The sequence below is a fragment of the Lepidochelys kempii genome, chromosome 1, assembly GCF_965140265.1.
Source record: "Lepidochelys kempii isolate rLepKem1 chromosome 1, rLepKem1.hap2, whole genome shotgun sequence".
In the NCBI taxonomy this organism is placed as follows: domain Eukaryota; kingdom Metazoa; phylum Chordata; order Testudines; family Cheloniidae; genus Lepidochelys; species Lepidochelys kempii.
In genome coordinates, this window is record NC_133256.1 from 163,471,472 (window position 1) to 163,493,564 (window position 22,093).

General features: G+C 41.5%; 2 protein-coding genes across 10 annotated transcripts in view; both read right to left on the reverse strand.

Annotated features, from left to right (window-relative positions):
- The window catches only part of ITSN1 (intersectin 1), a 222,769-nt gene that overhangs the window by 77,501 nt on the left and 123,175 nt on the right, over positions 1-22,093 (reverse strand). For all 9 annotated transcript variants that reach the window (XM_073361581.1, XM_073361573.1, XM_073361520.1 and 6 more), the window contains 2 exons: positions 17,303-17,526; positions 11,854-11,975 (listed from right to left, as the gene is read on the reverse strand). In XM_073361581.1, coding sequence (XP_073217682.1) covers positions 11,854-11,975; positions 17,303-17,526 — 346 coding nt within the window. The remainder of the gene's footprint in view (positions 1-11,853; positions 11,976-17,302; positions 17,527-22,093) is intronic.
- On the reverse strand, positions 14,456-17,295 carry LOC140918061 (myb/SANT-like DNA-binding domain-containing protein 7). Its single transcript, XM_073361674.1, has 2 exons — positions 16,367-17,295; positions 14,456-15,709 (listed from the first exon to the last, which is right to left on the reverse strand). The coding sequence occupies exons 1-2, from the start codon at positions 16,887-16,889 to the stop codon at positions 15,645-15,647; spliced, it is 588 nt and encodes a 195-aa protein (XP_073217775.1). The 5' UTR covers positions 16,890-17,295; the 3' UTR covers positions 14,456-15,644.

A 22,093-nucleotide genomic window follows, 5' to 3' on the forward strand; every position in this document is an offset into this window, starting at 1 on the left:
ATGCACCTTTGAGAGCCTGAAAAGCTCGTTGGTGATGCCTGCGGACCCATCTAAATGCCAGTGCAGCCAGTGCAGTTCACAATAGCGTGGTGTGCTTTACCTCACACAACATTTGTGAGACTAAAGGGGAATACTTCCCAAGCGAGTGAGCACAGATCAGTTCTGGCTTTCAAAGCCTGCACAGACAGCTGGATCCCACCTATGTGCACATTGCAAATCTCCATTGCTCTTCAAGAACAGGAGCAATGTGATTTGCTCGCACATTGTGGATCAGGATGTAGCCAGAAGGTGACTTGGGATCATTCCAAGGAATCACTTTACAGAATCACTGCAGACACTTCTGCAAATCTAGAGTAAGGATGGAAAAATTCTTTTGCATGGAAGCTACTTAATTTGAAATAGTAACGCTTCTGGTTGCAACTGTCTCTAGACTATTCCCCTCTACAGCTGACAGATCTCTCTGCCTTATGCGATGTGTTGACTTTTGCCTGTCTGCTACTGTTCGTATCCCATACTCTTCAGTTCGCATAAAACAATTCATTATTTCTGCTTTGTGTTGGGCCTATCTCTGCCTCAGTTCTATTAATTCACAGCAAACAGAAATAAACGGACAGCATGCTTGACTAGTCCAATGCGACTTTGCTGCAGTGCAGAGCAAAATTTACACTGCAGCAGCACTAAATACTATGTTGAGATAGCATTCTGGAGTGATGGAAGGTCACAGTAGAGGATGAATCTTGCCAAATGGAGTGTGTGTGTGTGGGGGGGTAAATATCAGCATACGACTCTTCAAGTTGAATAATTCAAACTGTAGTAACATTTGCACATCATTTGCAATCTTTGGGAATTGCCAAGGTGATGATTGAAATCAATAATAAATAAGTTCAGCAACAATAGGTCACAATCAGTCTTTTTAACCCGTTAAAAAAGGGCTTCTTAAAAATGGACCACACTGACACAGTTGCCTAAATGACTTAAAAGTTTTTTGGAAAAGTAGGTGAGAAATATACAAGAATGATTGTAAAAATTTATTAAAGGTTTCTTTAAGCAGAATTGAAAACTCTACAAATTCTTTAAATAGTCCAATCATGCGGATGAAATTTCCGTTTCTTCAATTATTCATTTTTTGAAATATTCTATAAGCATGAAAAGCCATCTTTTACACTTTACAAAAAATTATGATTTCCCAGCTTTATAGAGGGTAGGTGTTTAAAAGTTTAAAGTATAGCACTGTATAACTTCAAAGAAGAAGCTTTTGTAAGACTTCACAGGAAGAACACTCAATGACAAAAAAAAAATTTAAAAGATCCAGTTACCTCTGGCATTTAATCAAATTGAAAACAAATGCTACCATTATATATCTTTTTTCAGCCATATATTCTATCAGCCAGAACACTATCCATTTCTTTTTAAAATCTACTTTCCTGAAAGCTGAATTTCATCTTAGATTTGCTTCTGAGATTAATGAAACCCCTGCTACTACTCAGAATGTAAGATCTTCCAGGCAGTGACCATCTCCTTATGTTTGTGCAGTACCCATCACAATAGGCATAGGCTCTGACATATTACAAACAACAATAATCATTTCCATTGCCATCAGTTGACAAAACTGACTACAGACTACTATGCACTATTATGAAATTGCTTTAGGCTCTGGGCAGAAATTGAGCTATTTCATCCTGAATTACGTTCCTCTAATACCCAGGCCATTAAGATCAATAATCCGAGTGTTCTTCGTGGAATTACTTGCAAGTTCATTCCAAAACACTGAAGTATATAGGATATGGTTAGTGCCATCAGAATCTGCTGAGGAACTTCAGCTTGGTGCTAGGGGAGGGGATGGAAAGATGCCCAACCCAAAGGAAAACAAATTAACTCATTAATATCCACTCCGCTAGAGAAATATCCACCCAAAAGGAAAGATGAACAGCATTCCTCCATATAGAGTAGTAATAAAATAGAAGTTAGAAATTTATCAGTCTGAGAGGGAGCCTGGAATGGAAGGGGCTGTCTAGGTTCAAAAGTATTATCAATCCAAGACAAATGCAAGGTAAGGCTGTAAATAATTATCAATTCAATTTATACAAAAATAATCTTTAAAAAAAGTTTAAACTTTAAAACACTTGGAAAGCCAAAAACTCCAAGTTAAAGGTAAAAATGAAAAAGTTAAACAACAGAAAGAACATAAATAAAAAGTTTATTTGACATACTTTAACTCAACTCTCACCTGTATTCCCATCATGCATTCAGATTCTATGGCAGACCATGAATATATAACAAAATATCCCAGTATTATAGAGAGCCAACATCTGTATCTGGTACATACTTCCTGAACCCTTTGGTGATTTGTCTACACCCTAAAAATTAAATGTCCCCTTCCACACTGGTCCTGCAGTTCCACACATACATTACAGCAAAGGTGGAAAATGAATTTAAATTACTAGAGAGCTGGAGACCAGTTAAAGCTCAGTTCAGTCTCACAGGGAAAACAGTGTTTCAACCAACTCTTCAAACCATGTTGCAGCCCTGTTAAAGTCCAAGGCGGTAGCATGGTTCAGGAACATGGTAACACAGCCTAAATCTTGTCTGCACTGTCAGACTGAACCATGCCTGGATTTGTGCTGGAAATGGCCCAACTTGATGATCACTTTAGATAAGCTATTATCAGCAGGACAGTGGGGTGGGAGGAGGTATTGTTTCATGGTCTCTGTGTGTATATAATGTCTTCTGCAGTTTCCACGGTATGCATCCGATGAAGTGAGCTGTAGCTCACGAAAGCTCATGCTCAAATAAATTGGTTAGTCTCTAAGGTGCCACAAGTACTCCTTTTCTTTTTGCAAATACAGATTAACATGGCTGTTACTCTGAAACATGCTTTAACTGTGTTCCCTCAAAATATTAGTCGTTACAAGTGAAGAAGGATCCCAGTTGTAGCTATATAGTGCTCACCAGTCACCATGGACCAATCCAAATCACAGTACTATAGGCCTTCACCTACATTAGAACATGATTGTTATCGGCTAATTTTACCCCAGTCCATGCTGGTTGGCCTAGACAAGCTGAAAGTTTAATCAGAGTTTAACTTGCATTTAAACGGTCATAAGGCCAGCCCATATAGGATCTTAGACATACCTTAACACATAAGCTTGCAAACTGACAGGTTTCAGAGTAACAGCCGTGGAAATGTGCTGGAAATGGCCCACCTTGATGATCACTTTAGATAAGCTATTACCAGCAGGACAGTGGGGCGGGAGGAGATATTGTTTCATGGTCTCTGTGTGTATATAATGTCTTCTGCAGTTTCCACGGTATGCATCCGATGAAGTGAGCTGTAGCTCACGAAAGCTCATGCTCAAATAAATTGGTTAGTCTCTAAGGTGCCACAAGCTTGCAAACTGTTACTCTCCAAAAACTATAATTGACTTACACCTTTTAGAAGCATGACATGGCCATTTTTTTTTGAATGCTTAAGTGATGTAGGTACTTAAGAGCTTAAGTAACTTTAAACAACGGGACTTAAGTCTCAAAAATGTTACCCCAGATAAATTGAAAAAATATGTAACTTGACAGTAACAAAGCTATATTTATAAAAATGTATTAAAAGATTGTACAGACTTTCTAACAGTCATACAGTATACTTACCCATTCCCTTTTAACCTCCAGCAGGAAAGCAATGATTTGAAAGTAAGGCAGAATTATAATACATTTCACAAAGTAAGCAATTACTAAAGAGCGGGAGAGCAATCCCACTAGAATCAGTTGTTAGCTCTTACAGTAATTAAAGATATTTAAATAAAAATAAGCCAAGGCCAGAGGCCAGTTTTTCCCTGTTATAATATAAATTAAAAGCAAAGTCTAAAGTCATATACAGGTGAATGCAGATTATCCAAAACATGATCTGAAATTCAGAAGTGTTCCCTGAAATCAGAATACTGATTTCCCAACATTTCATTATGTTCCCTGAGCCATTTAGTAAACTGATATTTAGACTTCCTCAAGCAAAGCTCAGTGTATGCCTGTCCCTCTAGCAAACATTTTATTCCCGGATAAAGTATTAACTGGAATATTCCATTCTTTAATAACCTACAGAGCCCTGCATACTTGCTCATCTGACTGATGACTTGCCAACCTCACTTCTTTACTAAAGGATAAGTGACAAAATTTCAGTGAAATTATTGCACTTCAACTGGGTTTTGGGCCTCTTCCTAAGTCACTCAGTAATGCCACAATCCAGTGTTCATGATGTCATGAGATATTGCCGAATAAATCAAAAAGGAAGGAAAGGATGATCAGAGCTTCTTTTTACTACTGTCTAAATATCATTAAGATATGACAATTTAGAAAGTTTATTTTTCCAAAACCCAACTGAAGTTTGCCAGAGTGGGACAGTTCTTTAAAAAGAGAACTCATTATGATAGGAAGATAAAGCAGTGAATTAAGGTCATATTGCTTCTCTCTATAGTTTTTCATAAATTACAATTACAAAAGATTTTTGCATATTTTCATTGAGAATTTTTTTAAAACTGTAAAATGACATTTGCATGTTACAATATTAATAACGCTTATTCCAATTATTCAGAGATTCCTAAACATCAATAACTATAGTTACTGACAATTGCAATTACAATTTTTAAAAGATTTAGGAATTACAAAAAGTGCAAGTTATACTTCCATAGTATTACTTAAGGCTAACAAAACAATATTTTTAGGGAGTTTTATTCCAGTAGTACCAACCACTACAATTAAAGATGAATAAGCATTTCCATTCCATTTACACCTCCAACGTTTTCAGTTGCTTATCGCTTCCTTTTGTCAGACTGGTTTCAGAGTAGCAGCCATGTTAGTCTGTATCCGCAAAAAGAAATGGAGTACTTGTGGCACCTTAGAGTCTAAATAAATTTGTTAGTCTCTAAGGTGCCACAAGTCCTCCTTTTCTTTTTGTCAGACTGACATTTTCTCTACTTTGTTCCTGCCTGAAAAAATATTTTTTAAAGTGTTTCAGCAAAACAATGCAGCCATTAAGTAGGGAAAAATTCTTAAGAGGAAAAGTTATTGTATGAACAAGTAAAAACCTATACTGGATCATTATGACAAAGCAGAAATTGTAGAAAAAATATATTATTGGAGAAACAGTCATCACGTAATTAAAGTTTAACACAACATATATGATTGTGACCTTAATGTAGTCATTTCCTAACTCAGAGTAAGTGTTTAACATAGCATTAATTTAAGCGTAACCTTCTCTTAATATAGTTGAGTTTTTAAAATTGGAATTAGAATAGTTTGCATTGTTTTAGTACTACAGTTTTAGATAGGCTTTAAAGCCCAAACAAATCTTTAATACTCTGTTCTGACTTCCAGGTATAGCAACCATCCTCAGAAGTGACTATGACAGTTATGATTGTGTCACTTATTTGTCTTGACGACCAAATGTCTCACTGTAGACTAGTTGGCTTTGCAAACTTGTTCAGTCACTTTGGACTTCCCTGCCACCAAACTCATTTAGAGCTGAGTTATTATACTAAGACTGATAGTTTGCCCATCAACTTTATCTATACCTCGCATTATAATGTACTTTAAGAAAAATGAACAGGGAATAGACTGGAGAATCACACCATCACCAGAAAAAGGCAGGTCTACATGATTGGGGACTCATTACTGAGAATAGACAAGCCTGTAACAAGAGCTGATCCAGAGAGCAGAAGGGTGTACCGTCTACCGGGTGCTAAGATATGGGATGTGGACCTGAGGCTGAAGAGGATCCTAACAGGAGCGGGAAAGAATCCATTGATTATCCTTCATGTGGGAACAAATGATACGGCTAGATTCTCACTGGAACATATCAAATGAGACTATGCCAGGCTGGGGAAGACACTTAAGGAAATCAAGGCTCAGGTGATCTTCAGTGGGATTCTACCTGTTCCTAGAGAAGGGCAACAAAGGTGTAACAAGATTATGATGCTTAACAAATGACTCAGGCAGTGGTGCTATAAGGAGGGCTTTGGGATGTATGGCCACTGGGAAGCATTCATGAACAGAGGACTGTTCTCTTGGGATGAACTTCACCTGAGTAAGGAGGGAAATAGACTTCTAGGATGGAGGACGGCACAACTGATCAAGAGAACTTTAAATTAGGAATTCGGGGGAGATGGTTGGGAGATGTCCAGGGAATCTCCACGCCAGATTTTCTCTTTGAGAAGGAAGAAAATGAAGTAAGAAAGGATACAGCTGTGGGTAGGAGAATGGACATAAGGCGGAAGGGCAGCGTACATACCAATCTAATAGGTAATATTGGCAGAAGAATGTCTGTGCGCAATCGGGTAAAGAATGTGAGCGAAGCCAAACCGCAAAAATTAAGATGTTTGTACGCTAATGCGAGGAGCCTAGGTAACAAAATGGAGGAACCAGAGCTACTGGTGCAGGAAGTGAAACCAGATATTATAGGGATAACAGACACATGGTGGAATAGTCGTCATGACTGGGCTACAGGTATTGAAGGGTATGTGCTGTTTAGGAAAGACAGAAATAAAGGCACAGGTGGTGGAGTAGCATTGTATATCAATGATGAGGTAGACTGTAAAGAAATAAGATGTGATGAAATGGATAAGACAGAGTCTGTCTGGGCAAAAATCACATTGGGGAAGAAAGCTACTAGAGCCTCCTCTGGGATAGTACTTGGCGTGTGCTATAGACCAACAAGATCAGATTTGGATATGGATAGAGACCTCTTTAATGTTTTTAAAGAAGTAAATACTAATGGGAATTGTGTGATCATGGGAGACTAACTTCCCAGATGGAGACTGGAGGATGAGTGCTAGTAATAATAATAGGGTTCAGATTTTCCTGGATACGATAGCTGATGGATTCCTTCACCAAGTAGTTGCTGAACTGACAAGAAGGGATGCCATGGTAGATTTGGTTTTGGTGAGCAGTGAGGACTTCATAGAAGAAATGGCTGTAGGGGACAATCTTGGTTCGAGCGATCATGAGCTAATTCAGTTCAAACTAAATGGAAGGATAAACAAAAATAGATCTGTGACTAGGGTTTTTGATCTCAAAAAGGCTAACTTTAAAAAATTAAGGAAATTAGTTAGGGAAGTGGATTGGACTGAAAAACGTGTGGATCTAAAGGCGGAGGAGGCCTGGGATTACTTCAAGTCAAAGTTGCAGAAACTATCAGAAGCCTGCATCCCAAGAAAGGGGGGAAAAATTCATAGGCAGGAGTTGTAGACCAAGCTGGATGAGCAAGCATCTCAGAGAGGTGATTAAGAAAAAGCAGAAAGCCTATAAGGAATGGAAGGTGGGAGGAATTAGCAAGGAAAGCTACCTTACTGAGGTCAGAACAGGTAGGGATAAAGTGAGGAAAAAGGCCAAAAGCCATGTAGAGTTGGACCTTGCAAAGGGAATTAAAAGCAATAGTAAAAGGTTCTATAGCCATATAAAGAAGAAGAAAACAAAGAAAGAAGAAGTGGGACCACTAAACACTGAGGATGGAGTGGAGGTTAAGGATAATCTAGGCATAGCCCAATATCTAAACAAATACTTTGCCTCAGTCTTTAATGAGGAGCTTAGGGTTAATGGTAGGATGACAAATGGGAAGGAGGACATGGAGGTAGATATTACCACATCTGAGGTAGAAGCTAATCTCAAACAGCTTAATGGGACTAAATCGGGGAGTCCGGATAATCTTCATCCAAGATTATTAAAGGAACTGGCACATGAAATTGCAAGCCCATTAGCAAGAATTTTTAATGAATCTCTAAACTCAGGGGTTGTACCGTACAACTGGAGAATTGCTTACATAGTTCCTATTTTTAAGAAAGGGGAAAAAAGCCATCCGAGAAACTACAGGCCTGTTAGACATCTGTAGTATGCAAGATCTTGGAAAAAATTTTGAAAGAGAAAGTAGTTAAGGACATTGAGGTCAATGGTAATTGGGACAAAATACAACATGGCTTTACAAAAGGTAGATCGTGTCAAACCAACCTGATCTCCTCCTTTGAGAAGAAAACAGATTTTTTAGACAAAGGGAACGCAGTGGATCTAATTTACCTAGATTTCAGTAAGGCATTTGATACGGTTCCACATGGAGAATTATTAGCTAAATTGGAAAAAATGGGGATCAATACGAAAATTGAAAGGTGGGTAAGGAACTGGTTAAAGGGGAGACTACAGAGGGTGACAATGAAAGGTGAACTGTCAGGCTGGAAGGAGGTTACTAGCGGAGTTCCTCAAGGATCGGTTTTGGGACCAATCTTTTTATTACTGACCTTGGCACAAAAAGCAGGAATGTGCTAATAAAGTTTGCGGATGACACAAAGTTGGGAGGTATTGCCAATACAGAGAAGGACATCATACAGGAAGATCTGGATGACCTTGTAAACTGGAGTAATAGTAATAGGATGAAATTTAATAGTGAAAAGTGCAAGGTCATGCATTTAGGGATTAATAACAAGAATTTCTGTTATAAACTGGGGACGCATCACTTGGAAGTAACAGAGGAGGAGAAGGACCTCAGAGTATTGGTTGATCACAGGATGACTATGAGCTACCAATGTGATATGGCCATGAAAAAAGCTAATGCGGTCTTGGGATGCATCAGGCGAGGTATTTCCAGTAGACACAAGGAGGTGTTAGTACCATTATACAAGACACTGGGCAAGACCTCATCTGGAATATTGTGTGCAGTTCTGGTCTCCCATGTTTAAGAAGGATGAATTCAAACTGGAACAGGTACAGAGAAGGGCTACTAGGATGACCCAAGGAATGGAAAACCTGTCTTATGAAAGGAGACTCAAAGAGCTTGGCTTGTTTAGCCTAACCAAAAGAAGGCTGAGACGATATGTGATTGCTATTTATAAATATATCAGAGGGATAAATACCACAGAGGGAGAAGAATGATTTAAGCTCTGTACCAGTGTGGACACAAGAACAAATGGATATAAACTGGCCATCAGGAAGTTTAGACTTGAAATTAGATGAAGGTTTCTAACCATCAGAGGAGTGAAGTTCTGGAACAGCCTTCCCCCAAGGGAAGCAGTGGAGGCAAAAGACATAGCTGGCTTCAAGACTAAGCTTGATAAGTTTATGGAGGAGATGATATAATGGGATAGCCTAATTTTGGCAATTAACTGATCTTCGACTATTAACGGTAGATATGCCCAATGGCCTGTGATGGGATGTTAGATGGGGTGGGATCCGAGTTACTACAGAGAATTCTTTCCTGGGTGTCTGGCTGGTGAGTCTTGCCCACATGCTCAGGGTTTAGCTGATCGCCATATTTGGGGTCGGGAAGGAATTTTCCTCTAGGGGAGATTGGCAGAGGTCCCGGAGGTTTTTCGCCTTCCTCTGCAGCGTGGGGCATGGGTCACTTGCTGGAGGATTCTCTGCACCTTGAAGTCTTTAAACCATGATTTGAGGACTTTAATAGTTCAGACATAAGTTAGGGGTTTGTTACAGGAGTTGGTGGGTAAGCTTCTGTGGCCTGTGTTGTGCAGAAGGTCAGACTAGATGATCATAATGGTCCCTTCTGACCCTAAAACCTATGATTCTAATCTTATCACATCACATCTACCACAATCCCTCCACTGCCAACAGGACAGCTATACAGTCCCTGAAATCTAACCACCAGTGATCAAACCAGCAGACAAAGGGGGTACCATCATAGTCCTCAACCATGATGTCTACATTGAGGCCAACCCACAACTCTCCGACACTATCAACTACAAAGAACTCAGACTACCCTACACCATAATTAACCCAGAAATTTAAGGATATCATCAAATTCTTCCCCAAACAACTCCAAGAGGAATTCTACAAACTCATCCCCTGTGAACCCTTTCTACATGCTTCCCAAGATATACAAACAAGGAAACCCAGGCAGATGCATCATATCTCGCCACAGTACTCTTACTGAAGTAATATTGGTACTCCGAGAAACCATCCTCAAATCACTCACAACACAAAGGGCCACCTTCCTCCGGGACACAACCGACTTCTTCCGCAAACTCTGCAACATTAACAACCTCCTTCAGAACACCAGCCTTGCCACCATGAATGTCACCTCCCTATACACCAACATCCCTCAATGACAGCATAGCTGCTTGCCTCAAATATTTACAAGACAATGGACAACCCTCAGATATGTATCCCAAACACACTGCCAAACTCATCCACTTCATCCTCACTCATAACAATTTTACATTCACCACCACCACATTTTGTCCAAACCATGGGAACAGCCATGGGTACTAATATGGCTCCCCAATATGCAAACCTCTTCTTTAAGATGGCCCATGAATTTCTGGACAAATCCACCACAAAACCTGAAATACATTCATGATATTTTCATCCTCTGGATAGACGACAAACTCCCTCATAGATTTCTACCACAATTTCAACCACCACCAAATGTCCATTAAACTCCCTCTGGAACACTCCCGCACTAGCACCAACTTCCTGGACACCATGATCAGTTTCCAACAATGGAACCCTACGAACAACCACATACAAGAAACCCACAGATCACTATACCTATCTTCATAGAGCCAGTAACCACCCGAAACACACCAAGAAATCTAAAATCTACAGCTAGGCACTCAAACCACAGAATATGCTCTGAGGAGAAAGTCCAGGATATACACAATAATACATTCAAAACCGCCTTCACCAAACAAGGACGCTCCAGAGAAGTAGATCACATCATGGAACAGACCACCCAAACAGAACCTACTTCAAACACAGAAATAACTGCCCCTTCCCCCCCGTCCAGACTGTATAGCCCTACTTGTTACCTACCACCCCATACTGGAACCCATACAGGGTATTATCAAACAACTACATGGGAGCCCATCCTGAAAGAAATCTTTCCTGAACCCCCACTTCAAACCTCCAAACAAACCCCGCCACCCCCAAACTCTCCAAGCTCATCATCAGAAGTAAGCTCCCCACAGACTAGGACAAATGAAAGTGGCAACAGACCCTGCCAGAAAAACAGATGCAAAACCTGCAGACATATCTCCACTGCTACAATGATCAACACTCTCCACAATACACCTTTCAAGATCCCGGGGTTCTACACATACCTATCACAACATATTGTGTACCTCATCCAGTGCACTAAATGCTTCAACAGAAAATCTGTGGTTGAAACCAGACAGCCACTATACTCTCGAATGAATTCACAGAAAAATGATAAGACACAAAAATGCCACATCACCTGTGGTGAACACTTTTCACCAAGTGATCACTCTATATCTGACCTCTCAGTCTTCATCCTCAAATGAAACCTGCACAATACTTTCAAAAGATGGCCTGGGAGCTAGACACTAAAAATCATGGACTGAATAGAGACACTGGATTTATGGCTTAGCACAACAATCTATAACCCACAAACAACAAACAACCCCCCTTTCCTCCCCATGCTTTAGAGGGGTGTTAACAGGCAATTTCTCCTTGTAGTTAATCCACCTCCCTGGCAGTAGCTAAGTCAGTAGGAGAAGTTCCACACCCATGAGCAATATAGTTATACTGAAATAGGTCTGCAGCGTAGGACTGGCCTAAGTTTCCCAGACTTGAAGAAGAGCTCTGTGTAAGCTCGACAGCTTGTCTCTCTCACCAACAGAAGTTGGTCCAATAAAAGATATTACCTCACACACCTTGCTTCTCTCATTATTCTAACAGCAGAGATAATAAATGGTAGCACATACTGTACATTTCAGTCTTTATAACTTACTTGTAATACTTGTGGTATATGTAAATTCAAAGTTAGGTTGAATAAAATACTGGTATAAAAATAGAAGCAGAGATGTAAAACAAAGTACAGTTTTTCAAGCAACATCACACTCTTCTTACCATGACTATGTCACCAGGCTGAATAGTGATTTCATCATGGCTTCTGGCTTCAAAAGGATACAACGCTCGATAATATACTATTTTTACATCCTCCTGAGCTGAAATAGTTAGTGGAGCTTTTTCTATATAGAGAGGAAGAAAAATACATATTAAAAACTAAACAATAATGTTTGTGAAACACTTTAGAAGAAGAGAGGTAAAAAAAATGAGAGGTAAAGTGTTAATTGATTATCACAATGCCCTGAGAGGCAGAGTAAGTACTATCCCCATTTTCCATAAGGGGAAATAAACAAATAATTAAACTTACATTTTATCTCTATTTTCTCCTTTAGCACCACCTATTTAAAATAATATGCTTTTGGCTTTTATGAAACACACAGCTATTTATATAGAAAATACCTGCATTTAAAACCATGTACAATGATTTTACAACTTTTCCTGTTTTGCTTTTAAGCATTGCACTGACATAATGGATTAACTTGATCAGTAAGTTCCTGGTATAGATGGTCATTATCCATATAGTGACCTTTTACAGACTCATTAAACCGCATCTGGCAAATACTATATGGCTGATGGATAACATCTAGTGTATTTATTCCCCCTTAACCGGTTTTAATTTTTTTTTCCCAAACAATTTGATTTTGTTTGTTTTTTTAAATTGTATAGGACTAGCTAGTTACATACTGCCTCTACTTTGAAGGAAATGTTATAGACTACCATACAAACTGCAAATGGGGTGAAGGAAGTGATTTTTGAAATGCAGTTTCGCCTCTAAAAAGGTGAAGCATGGCAACATTATTTTATCTCATTATTTTGAGAAATAATAGTTTGTTGGAGACCAGCTTACAGCTAAATTCTCTTCTCCAAGCTGCATGGTGCATCTCATCCAGTCCCCTTCACTCCCTATGTAACTTCTATTAAATTCCACACTTGTAGGGAGAGCAACAACACTCAGAAGAGATATGTGATGCAGAGTGGACAATGTAAACCTTAAACCATTTATTTAAACAAGATTAGTGACTTAGTTTCAATTCAGAATATACAACATATGGAATAAGAAGACAGGCTGTAAGGAGGAGGAGTCTATGGGTATGTCTACACTATGAAATTAGGTCAAATTTATAGAAGTTGATTTTTTAGAAAGTGATTTTATACAGTCGATTGTGTGTGCCCCCACGCTAATGCACTAAGTGCATTAAATTGGTGGAGTGAGTCCACAGTACCAAGGCAAGCGTCGACTTTCAGAGTGTTGCACTGTGGGTAGCTATCCCACAGTTACTGCAGTCTCTGCCACCCATTAGAATTCCAGGTTAAGCTTCCAATGCCTGTTGGGGCAAAAATATTGTCGCGGGTGGTTTTGGTTACATGTCGTCAATAGCCCCTCCCTCCGTGAAAGCAACAGCAGACAATCGTTTTGAGCCTTTTTTATGTGCGGGTGCCATACTGCTTTCAGCAGATGGTGCAGTAGGACTGCTAAATCGTCATCGTCATCCACTGCTTCCGCTGCCACTCTGCTCTTCGGATGCTATGAATCCACCTCGCAGGTCCTCTATATGACCGTCATCATCCAACGCTTCTGCTGGCACTCTGCTCTCCTGCTGGTCTCATTGGGCCGCTTCTGCTGCAAATCTGCTTGGCTGCTCTTGTCTCGCCATACTACGGCGAGCGTGCAGCCCGCTCAACTGTTGTGTCCTGGCAGCAGACAGTGCAGTAGGTCTGCAAAACTGGTCATCCAACCACCGCTTCCCCTGCAACTCTGCTCTCCTGCAGACGCCATACCATGGCAACCATGGAGACTGCTCAGATCACCGCAGTAGTTATGAGCGTTGTAAACACCTCGTGCATTATCATGCAGTATATGCAGAACCAGAACCTGCAAAAGCATGCAAGGAGGCGATGGCAGAGTGGTGATGAGGACATGGACACATTTCTCTCAAAGCACAGGCCCCAGCAATTTGGCCATCCTGGTGGCAATGGGGCAGGCTCATGCTGTGGAACGCTGATTCTGGGCCCAGGAAACAAGCACAGAGTGGTGGGACCGCATTGTGTTGTGGGTCTGGGATGACTCCAAGTGGCTGCAAAACTTTCACATGCGTAAGGGCACTTTCATGGAACTTTGTGACTTGCTTTCCCCTGCCCTGAAGCGCAAGAATACCAAGATGAGAGCAGCCCGCACAGTTCACAAGCGAGTGGCAATAGCCCTCTGGAAGCTTGCAATGTCAGACAGCTACCAGTCAGTCGGGAATCAATTTGGAGTGAGCAAACCTACTGTGGGGGCTGCTGTGATCCAAGTAGCCAACACAATCACTGAGCTGCTGCTATCAAGGGTAGTGACTCTAGGAAATGTGCAGGTCATACTAGATGGCTTTGCTGCAATGGGATTCCCTAACTGTGGTGGGGGCGATAGACGGAACCATATCCCTATCTTGGGACTGGACCACCAAGACAGCCAGTACATAAACCAAAAGGGGTACTTTTCAATGGTGCTGCAAGCACTGGTGGATCACAAGGGACGTTTCACCAACATCAACGTGGGATGGCCGGGAAAGGTACATGACACTCGCATCTTCAGGAACGCTGGTCTGTATGAACAGCTGCAGCAAGGGACTTACTTTCCAGACCAGAAAATAACTGTTGGGGATGTTGAAATGCCTATAGTTATCCTTGGGAACCCAGCCTACCCCTTAATGCCCTGGCTCATGAAGCCATACACAGGCACCCTGGACAGTAGTCAGGAGCTGTTCAACTACAGGCTGAGCAAGTGCAGAATGGTGGCAGAATGTGCATTTGGATGTTTAAAAGCGCGCTGGCGCAGTTTACTGACTCGCTCAGACCTCAGCGAAACCAATATTCCCATTGTTATTACTGCTTGCTGTGTGCTCCACAATCTCTGTGAGAGTAAGGGGGAGACGTTTATGGCGGGGTGGGAAGTTGAGGCAAATTGCCTGGCTGCTGATTACGAGCAGCCACACACCAGGGAGGTTAGAAGAGCACAGCAGGGCACACTGCACATCAGAGAAGCTTTGAAAACCAGTTTCATGGCTGACCAGGCTACGGTGTGACAGTTCTGTTTGTTTCTCCTTGATGAAAACCCACCTCCTTGGTTCACTCTGCTTCCCTGTAAGCCAACCGCCCTCCCCTCCCACCTTTGATCACCGCTTGCAGGGGCAATAAAGTCATTGTTGTTTCAAATTCATGCATTCTTTATTAATTCATCACACAAATAGGGAGATAACTGCCAAGGTAGCCCGGGAGGGTTGGGAGAGGACGGAAGCACCGGGTGGGTGGTGGATAAGGGGAGGAGGGAAGGACAAGGCCACACTGTACTTCAAAACTTATTGAATGCCAGCCTTCTGTTGCTTGGGCAGTCCTCTGGGGTGGAGCGGTTGAGTGCCCGAAGCCCTTCTGCCCCCACACCATGTTCTTGGGCGTCTGGGTGAGGAGGCTACAGAACTTGGAGGGGAGGGCGGTTGGTTACACAGGGGCTGCAGTGGCGGTCTGTGCCTTTCCTGCACCTCAACCATGTGCCAGAGCATATCAGTTTGATCCTCCAGTAGCCTCAGCATTGCATCCTGCCTCCTTTTATCATGCTGCTGCCACCCTTCCTCTTGATCCCGCCACCTCTCCTGTTGCTCCAGCCATCTATCCTCTCGCACATCCCTCCTGTCCCTGCATTCATTTTGTGCTTTCCTGGACTCTGCCATTGTCTGCCTCCATGCATTCTGCTGGGCTCTTTCAGGTTGGGTGGACTGCGTGAGCTCAGAGAACATTTCATCGTGAGTGTGGTTTTTTCATCTTCTTATCTGCGCTAGCCTCTGGGATGGAGATGCTAGTCGCAGCGTTGAAACATTTGCAGCTGCAGGAGGAAAAAAAGGGAGATTAAAATTGAAAAAAAGACACATTGGCCATTTAAAAGGAGGGGCTGATGTTTTCTGATTAACATGCAGCACAAACCCAACTAATCCTCCCCCATGCCCAATTCTCTGGGATGATCGCTTCACCCCTCCCCCCACCGTGTGGCTAACAGCGGGGATGATTTCTTTTCAGCCACAGGCAAACTGCCCAGCAGGAACGGCCACCTCTGATGTCCCCTTAATAAAATTCCCCTTTTTCAACCAGGTGACCTGGAATAATATCACTCTCCTGAGGATAATAGAGAGATAAAGAACGGATGTTGCTTGAAAGCCAGCAAGCATCGGGACAACATGCTGCCATGCTTTCTTATGCAATGATTCCAGACTACGTGCTACTGGCCTGCCGCAGTAAAGTGTTCTACCATGGAGGATGCAATAAGGCTGCCCTCCCCAGAAACTTTTTGCAAAGGCTTCGGGAGTACCTACAGGACAGCTTCATTGCGATGTCCCTGGAGGATTTCTGCCCCATCCCCAGACACGTTAACAGACTTTTCCAGTAGCTGTACTGGCCGCGAATGCATCCCAAATCTTCAGGGCAAACTAATTATTAAACACGCTTGCTTTTAAACCGTGCATTATATTTACAAAGGTACACTCACCAGAGGTGCCTTCTCCACCTTCGAGGTCCGGGAGCTCAGTTTGGGAGGGCATTGGCTCCAGGATGATAAACAGTTCCTGGCTGTCAGGGAGAACGGTTTCTCTACTTGCCTGGTGTGCGCTATCATCTTCCTCGTCTCCAAAATCCTCATCCCTGTTGCGTGAGACTCCCTTGCAGGAGTCCACGTACAGGTGTGGGGTAGTTGTAGGGGCACCCCCTAGAACTGCATGCAGCTCATCATACAAGTGGCATATCTGGTGCTCTGACCCCAAGTGGTTGTTTGCCTCTTGGGTTTTTTGGTAGGCTTGCCTGAGCTCCTTAAGTTTCACGCGGCACTGCTGCGGATCCCTGTGATAGCCTCTGTAATTCATGCCCTTGGAGATTTTTTCAAATATTTTGGCATTTCGTCTTTTGGAATGGAGTTCTGATAGCACGGATTCATCTCCCCATACAGCAATCAGATCCAGTACCTCCCATTTGATCCATGCTGGAGCTCTTTTGCGATTCTGGGTCTCCATGGTCATCTCTGCTGATGAGCTCTGTGTGGTCACACCACGGTGGCCAAACAGCAAATGAAATTCAAAAGTTTGGGGGGCTTTTTTTGTGTACCTGGCCAGTGCATCCGAGTTGAGAGTGCTGTCCAGAGCGGCCACAATGGAGCACTATGGGATTGCTCCTAGAGGCCAATACCGTTGAATTGCGTCCACACTAACCCAAATTTGACCTGGCAATGTCGATTTCAGCACTAATCCCCTCGTTGGGGAGGAATACAGAAATCGATTTTAAGAGCCCATTAAGTTGACAAAAATGGCTTCGTTGTGTGGACGGGTGCAGGGTTAAATTGATCTAATGCTGCTAAATTCGACCTAAACTCGTAGTGTAGACCATGGCTATGCTTTAGCAGCTGTATGCAATAGATTTCCTTACTCTTCCGTACCTGCACTTGACCAGGGAGCCTGGATAGCTGGCTTGGCTAGCTCCTGATGTTGATGGAAAAGCTTATTCAGTTTATCTTGCATTTCCTGTTTGCCCTTATCGTCACTGTCTGTCTTCTTGATTATTTCTTCCCTTTTTGGCTTTTCATTTTCCTGAAGTTTTTTTTGCCGCTCTTCCTCCTGTTGCACTCGATCAAACCACTGTTTATCCCTTTCCTGGATTCGTCTGTCAATTACAATTTTTTTAAAGCAGACAAAGGGAAGTAAACATAATATTTAGTTTTCCTTATGAATATGTGATTCATGTTATTAGCTTACATATTTCCCATCATCATTAATAGAACTATCAAGAACACCCATCCCACAGAATCTCCTTACTGATGAAAAATCCCAGAAGACATGACATTTTGAAAACCCTGCCAGTAGAGTCAGCATCAAATGAGGAAGAGCCATGCTAGTGACTCTCAGCCAACTAAGAGAAGACTACAAAAAACTAAATTTAACAGAAATCAGAGTAATTGCCCAAAAAAATATCTAGCACCAAGATACTATAACAATTTGACAGGTAAGGTTGCAACTCAGTTCTTAATATAACCCTATATTTTCAGCCATGCATATGAAATCTGTGGGTTTACAATCGGAGTTCTGCAGAAGCACCTCTAAGAGGCAAACAGTGAAATAATGAGTACACCAAGGACTCCTGAATGGTAAATCGTTCACTAATTTTGTGCTAGAGTTGTCTGCAAGCAGCGAAAAAAAAAATTAACACCTTGGTCTTGCAGCAATCTTGGAGATCTAGAACTGTTAGCGTTCACCCTCTCAAACTTGGCTAAGATATTTCTTTAAAAATATAGAGTCACAGTCATTACTGTGAAGTTATCCATTTAAATCTACCTAGTAATCAGATGTGAATATGTTAACATGTAATCTGTCTTGAGCTGGTATTACTATGAGAATCATGTTTCGCATTCCCTGACTATGTTGCAAATTCAACAATATTTTATATTTTATTTCTGTAGTTTTGCACAGTTCTATTAATAAAATCCACAGAAAATCATTCTAAGAGTGACAAACTGTAGAAAAAATTCACATAATTCGTTTGAAGATATAAAAATCCTTGAAGTGTTAGAGCTTAAATTTAGGCACTTCAGGTTTTAAAGTGATTATGTTGGATCATATTAAAGAAGTTCTGTATTAAAATCACAAATGAGTTTGATTCCCCAGAGTTTAAATTCCAGGGTATTACTAATTAAGAGGTCTCTTGGTTTTTGGTACTGTTTCTCTCCCTCTATGTGTGAAACTTGCAAGCTGCTAATAGTGTTAGTACATTCTAAGACAGAGTCTGTTCTCAAAGCAATTCACAGAGAGAGAGACTCAAAGCAATACTCTAACAACAGAAACAGCACCCAGAGACTCCCCACCCTTTTGTTGTATTAACAATTGTGATTAAAATAGAGATAGAGGATGCATGTGGATGGATGCTTGGTGTGGATAATAACTGAATGATCAGGGAGGTGCCAGCCTAAGAATCCAGTGTCCATCGGCTGAAGAAGGCGTCAAGTGGAAATAACCAGAGGACCCCACCCGGAGGGCAGACTGGAATCCACCCAACAGCCTCAAGAATGGGAGAACCAAAGAACAAGATAACATCTTGGAGCCGTCAGGAATGTGCTATCTGCTGATTGATTCAGCAACAGCATGATGAAGCAATTCCCATAGACTGGCATAGGAAGAAATTCCTATAAAAATAGACTCTAAAAAGTGAGAACTTTGGGGGTCTGATTCTGCAAACCAACTTCCAGGAGCATCAGATGAGCATCTGACAAGGCCCTGCTCCCTCCTCATGTCCAGGCCACCTGGCCAGTGGCTTGGCATGAGCAACTCTAAGGCTGGTAACTATGATAACAACCTTGCAGAACCTGTGTGTGTGGGTGTGTATGTGTGTGTGTTTGTATGAATGAATGTGTGAATAAATATGAGATTGAATGGAATGTTATAGCTATAACTAACTGCTTACTATGATTCTTTCTGTATTCACAATAAATGTGGTATTTTGCCTTTTTCCCTTTAATAAGATCCTGCTGGTTTTTATTTTATTGGTACAACAATACAAGAGTCTGGATTTGTGCCTTTAAAACTGCTTCTCTCTCAACATGCGCGCCTTTCCTGCATTGCACTAGGCAGCCTAGAGGACAGAACATTCAGAATGATTATTGCTTTAAATCAGCATGATCGTTTCTCTTTTTCTCTACCCCTCTCCCCAACACACACACACACACACCCCTGTATAGAACATTAGCTTTGCGGGGCTTCACAATGCAGGAGCCATGAAAGAGAACTAGCCAATCAGTCATGCTCATCCTCTCTCACTAGCAGACATTTACCAATTCCTACTCAGACTCAAACTAGCCAAGAGAACAGATTAGCACCCTGGTAAGGGTGCTAAAGGGGCAGCAAGTGGAAACTGCTATATTCCTGTTCTGCCTATTGCCTAGATGTTCCTCCTTTCTTTTCCTTGCACTTTATAGATCAGCCTTGCACACGTCATAAAAATTGAGCATCCCAGGCACGAATTCTACCAGCCCATCCTTTGCAAAGATGGATTAAAACTAAAACAGACACTGAACCTAATGACACTCTGTCTGCCAAAAAAAATATTTCCCTCAGAGTATAAAAACAGAATTTTGCAAGACTATGACATACACACGTTACCTCTGACATTTTGCTCTTCTGGCAATTTCATGCTTGCTTTCTGGAATCACTGATAGTTGCTGATGACAGGTTTGTCATTTATGGACTTGGCCTTTTGTATAGCACACCATTTTGTTTAATTAAGAGGACTGCGATATTTACACCAGAGTCCTGGCAACACAGTTAAATTTGCAAGTGGTCAAGAGTTACCTTCCAAGCCAACTGAAGACTGGGTTGCTGCCTAACCAGCACAGCCACCATCATGTTCTGATTCGACTTGAATCAACAAGAATATTTTATCTTTCTGTGCAAGGTATGAAGCTACTCACCAAAACAGTTTGTGCAGGACAGCAGGCTGTGTTTAGGCCTCAATACTGGCAGTAGTATTAGACTGCTTGGGATAGCAGAAGAGTTATATAATACCAGCATCAATACATTGTTAGGAATAAGGTATAAGACCAACAATAGTAAAAGGAAATACTGTTTCTCCAGCTTACAAATACTGCCAGGGCTTTCTGGCTTCCAGTTATGTCATTTAACTTCACATAGTAAAGCTGCAGCCCTTTCAGCCATTTGTTTCAAACATTAGTCTGTGTATCCTCATTAGTGAGTGCTCTTGCAAAACATTTAGAGTCTATTATTCAGAAGTCTTGCTATAATACTATTAGACTGCGCTATATAGAAACATTCAGGGAAAATCTTCTCTAGACAGCATGATGCAGCATTTAATGGTGTTAAGTGTACTTAGTTTGTTCAAAGAGGGTTCTATATGGTTTATATTGTAATCATTGATAGTAAATACTGCTTTAGCTAGAAAGTTGTGAGTTTTTAATTATGTTTTTTAGTACAGTGGTTAAGACTCACCACTCAAAATCAAGTTTGATATAACTGATGGGGATGGGACCAGCAGAGGATAATGGCTTTATAGAGGAGCTGCATGATTCACCCCCCTGGTGGGCATTAAAGGTCTAACTGTTAGCAGAACCAATGCACTTCTGCTCCATGTGGGGAAGACAAGGCGAAAGGGATATGAAGAGACTGGGAAGATGCTTCCTGCAGCAAAACATGCAATGCAGTTTGACACAGACCTTGCATAGAAGCATAGAAGCTGTTGGAGCTCTGTTGCTTATGAAAAAATGATTCTTCCCGTACCCTAGCCTCACAGATTTTTCTAGTGCGCAACTGGGTTACTCTGGGATTTGGCCCTTAAATCAGGAATTAACAAGTGAAAACAGACTTTAGCTATTTTCTCTTCTCTCCCCAACACCACATCTCCACTTTAGGAAGGTTCCCGTCCCAAAACTAGGGCCATTTCTGAATCATATTACTCAAATACTTTTCTTCTCCTGCACAATCCCCTAAGGCTATGTCCACATAGCAAAGAAAAAACCGTGACTGGCCCATGCCAGCTGAGTCAGGCTCACAGGGCCCAGGCTGCAGGGCTGTTCCATTGCTGTGTAGACCTCTAAGTTCCCAAGCTCTGGGACCCTCTCACCTTGCAGGTGCTGTTCTAGACTCCTCTGCTAAAGAAACAGAACTGAGTTATTTGTGCTATGCTCAGTGCATAGTTGTCATCATTTCAAATAAAGTCAAAACAAGTTAATATAAACTTGGGGTTATGGCTCCTAGGCCCTCATTCATCCAAAGGTTGGGTGGACATGCTGAGGAATTGTAAGTTATTCTTTCTCTGATTTAACTATAAATGCAGAGTAAACTGAAAGTTAGCAAACTACTCAAAACCCCATCCTTTTCCCACAACAGTACAAAGATGTAGGATGTCTCCTGCTAGCTACAATAAAAGCAGCAAACACTCCCACTATCCTATGGTATGTAGATGTCTCTCCTAGCTTCTTTCTCTCTTCCATTTATTTACTTTTCTCACCTATTCTCTAGCCCATTCTATCTACATTCCATTCTTTTCTCTCACTTGTATATTTGTCATCTTTTCTCTTCCACTGAAAGGCAGCAGGAGATTAAACTGGGAGATTTAAAATATTATCAAGAGACAAATCAGTTATTTTCTATTTACTTGTTATTTTGAGCTTTCAGAAAACTTTAGGGGGCAATGTTAAGGTTGGTGGTGGTAAAAGACAGGTGGCACA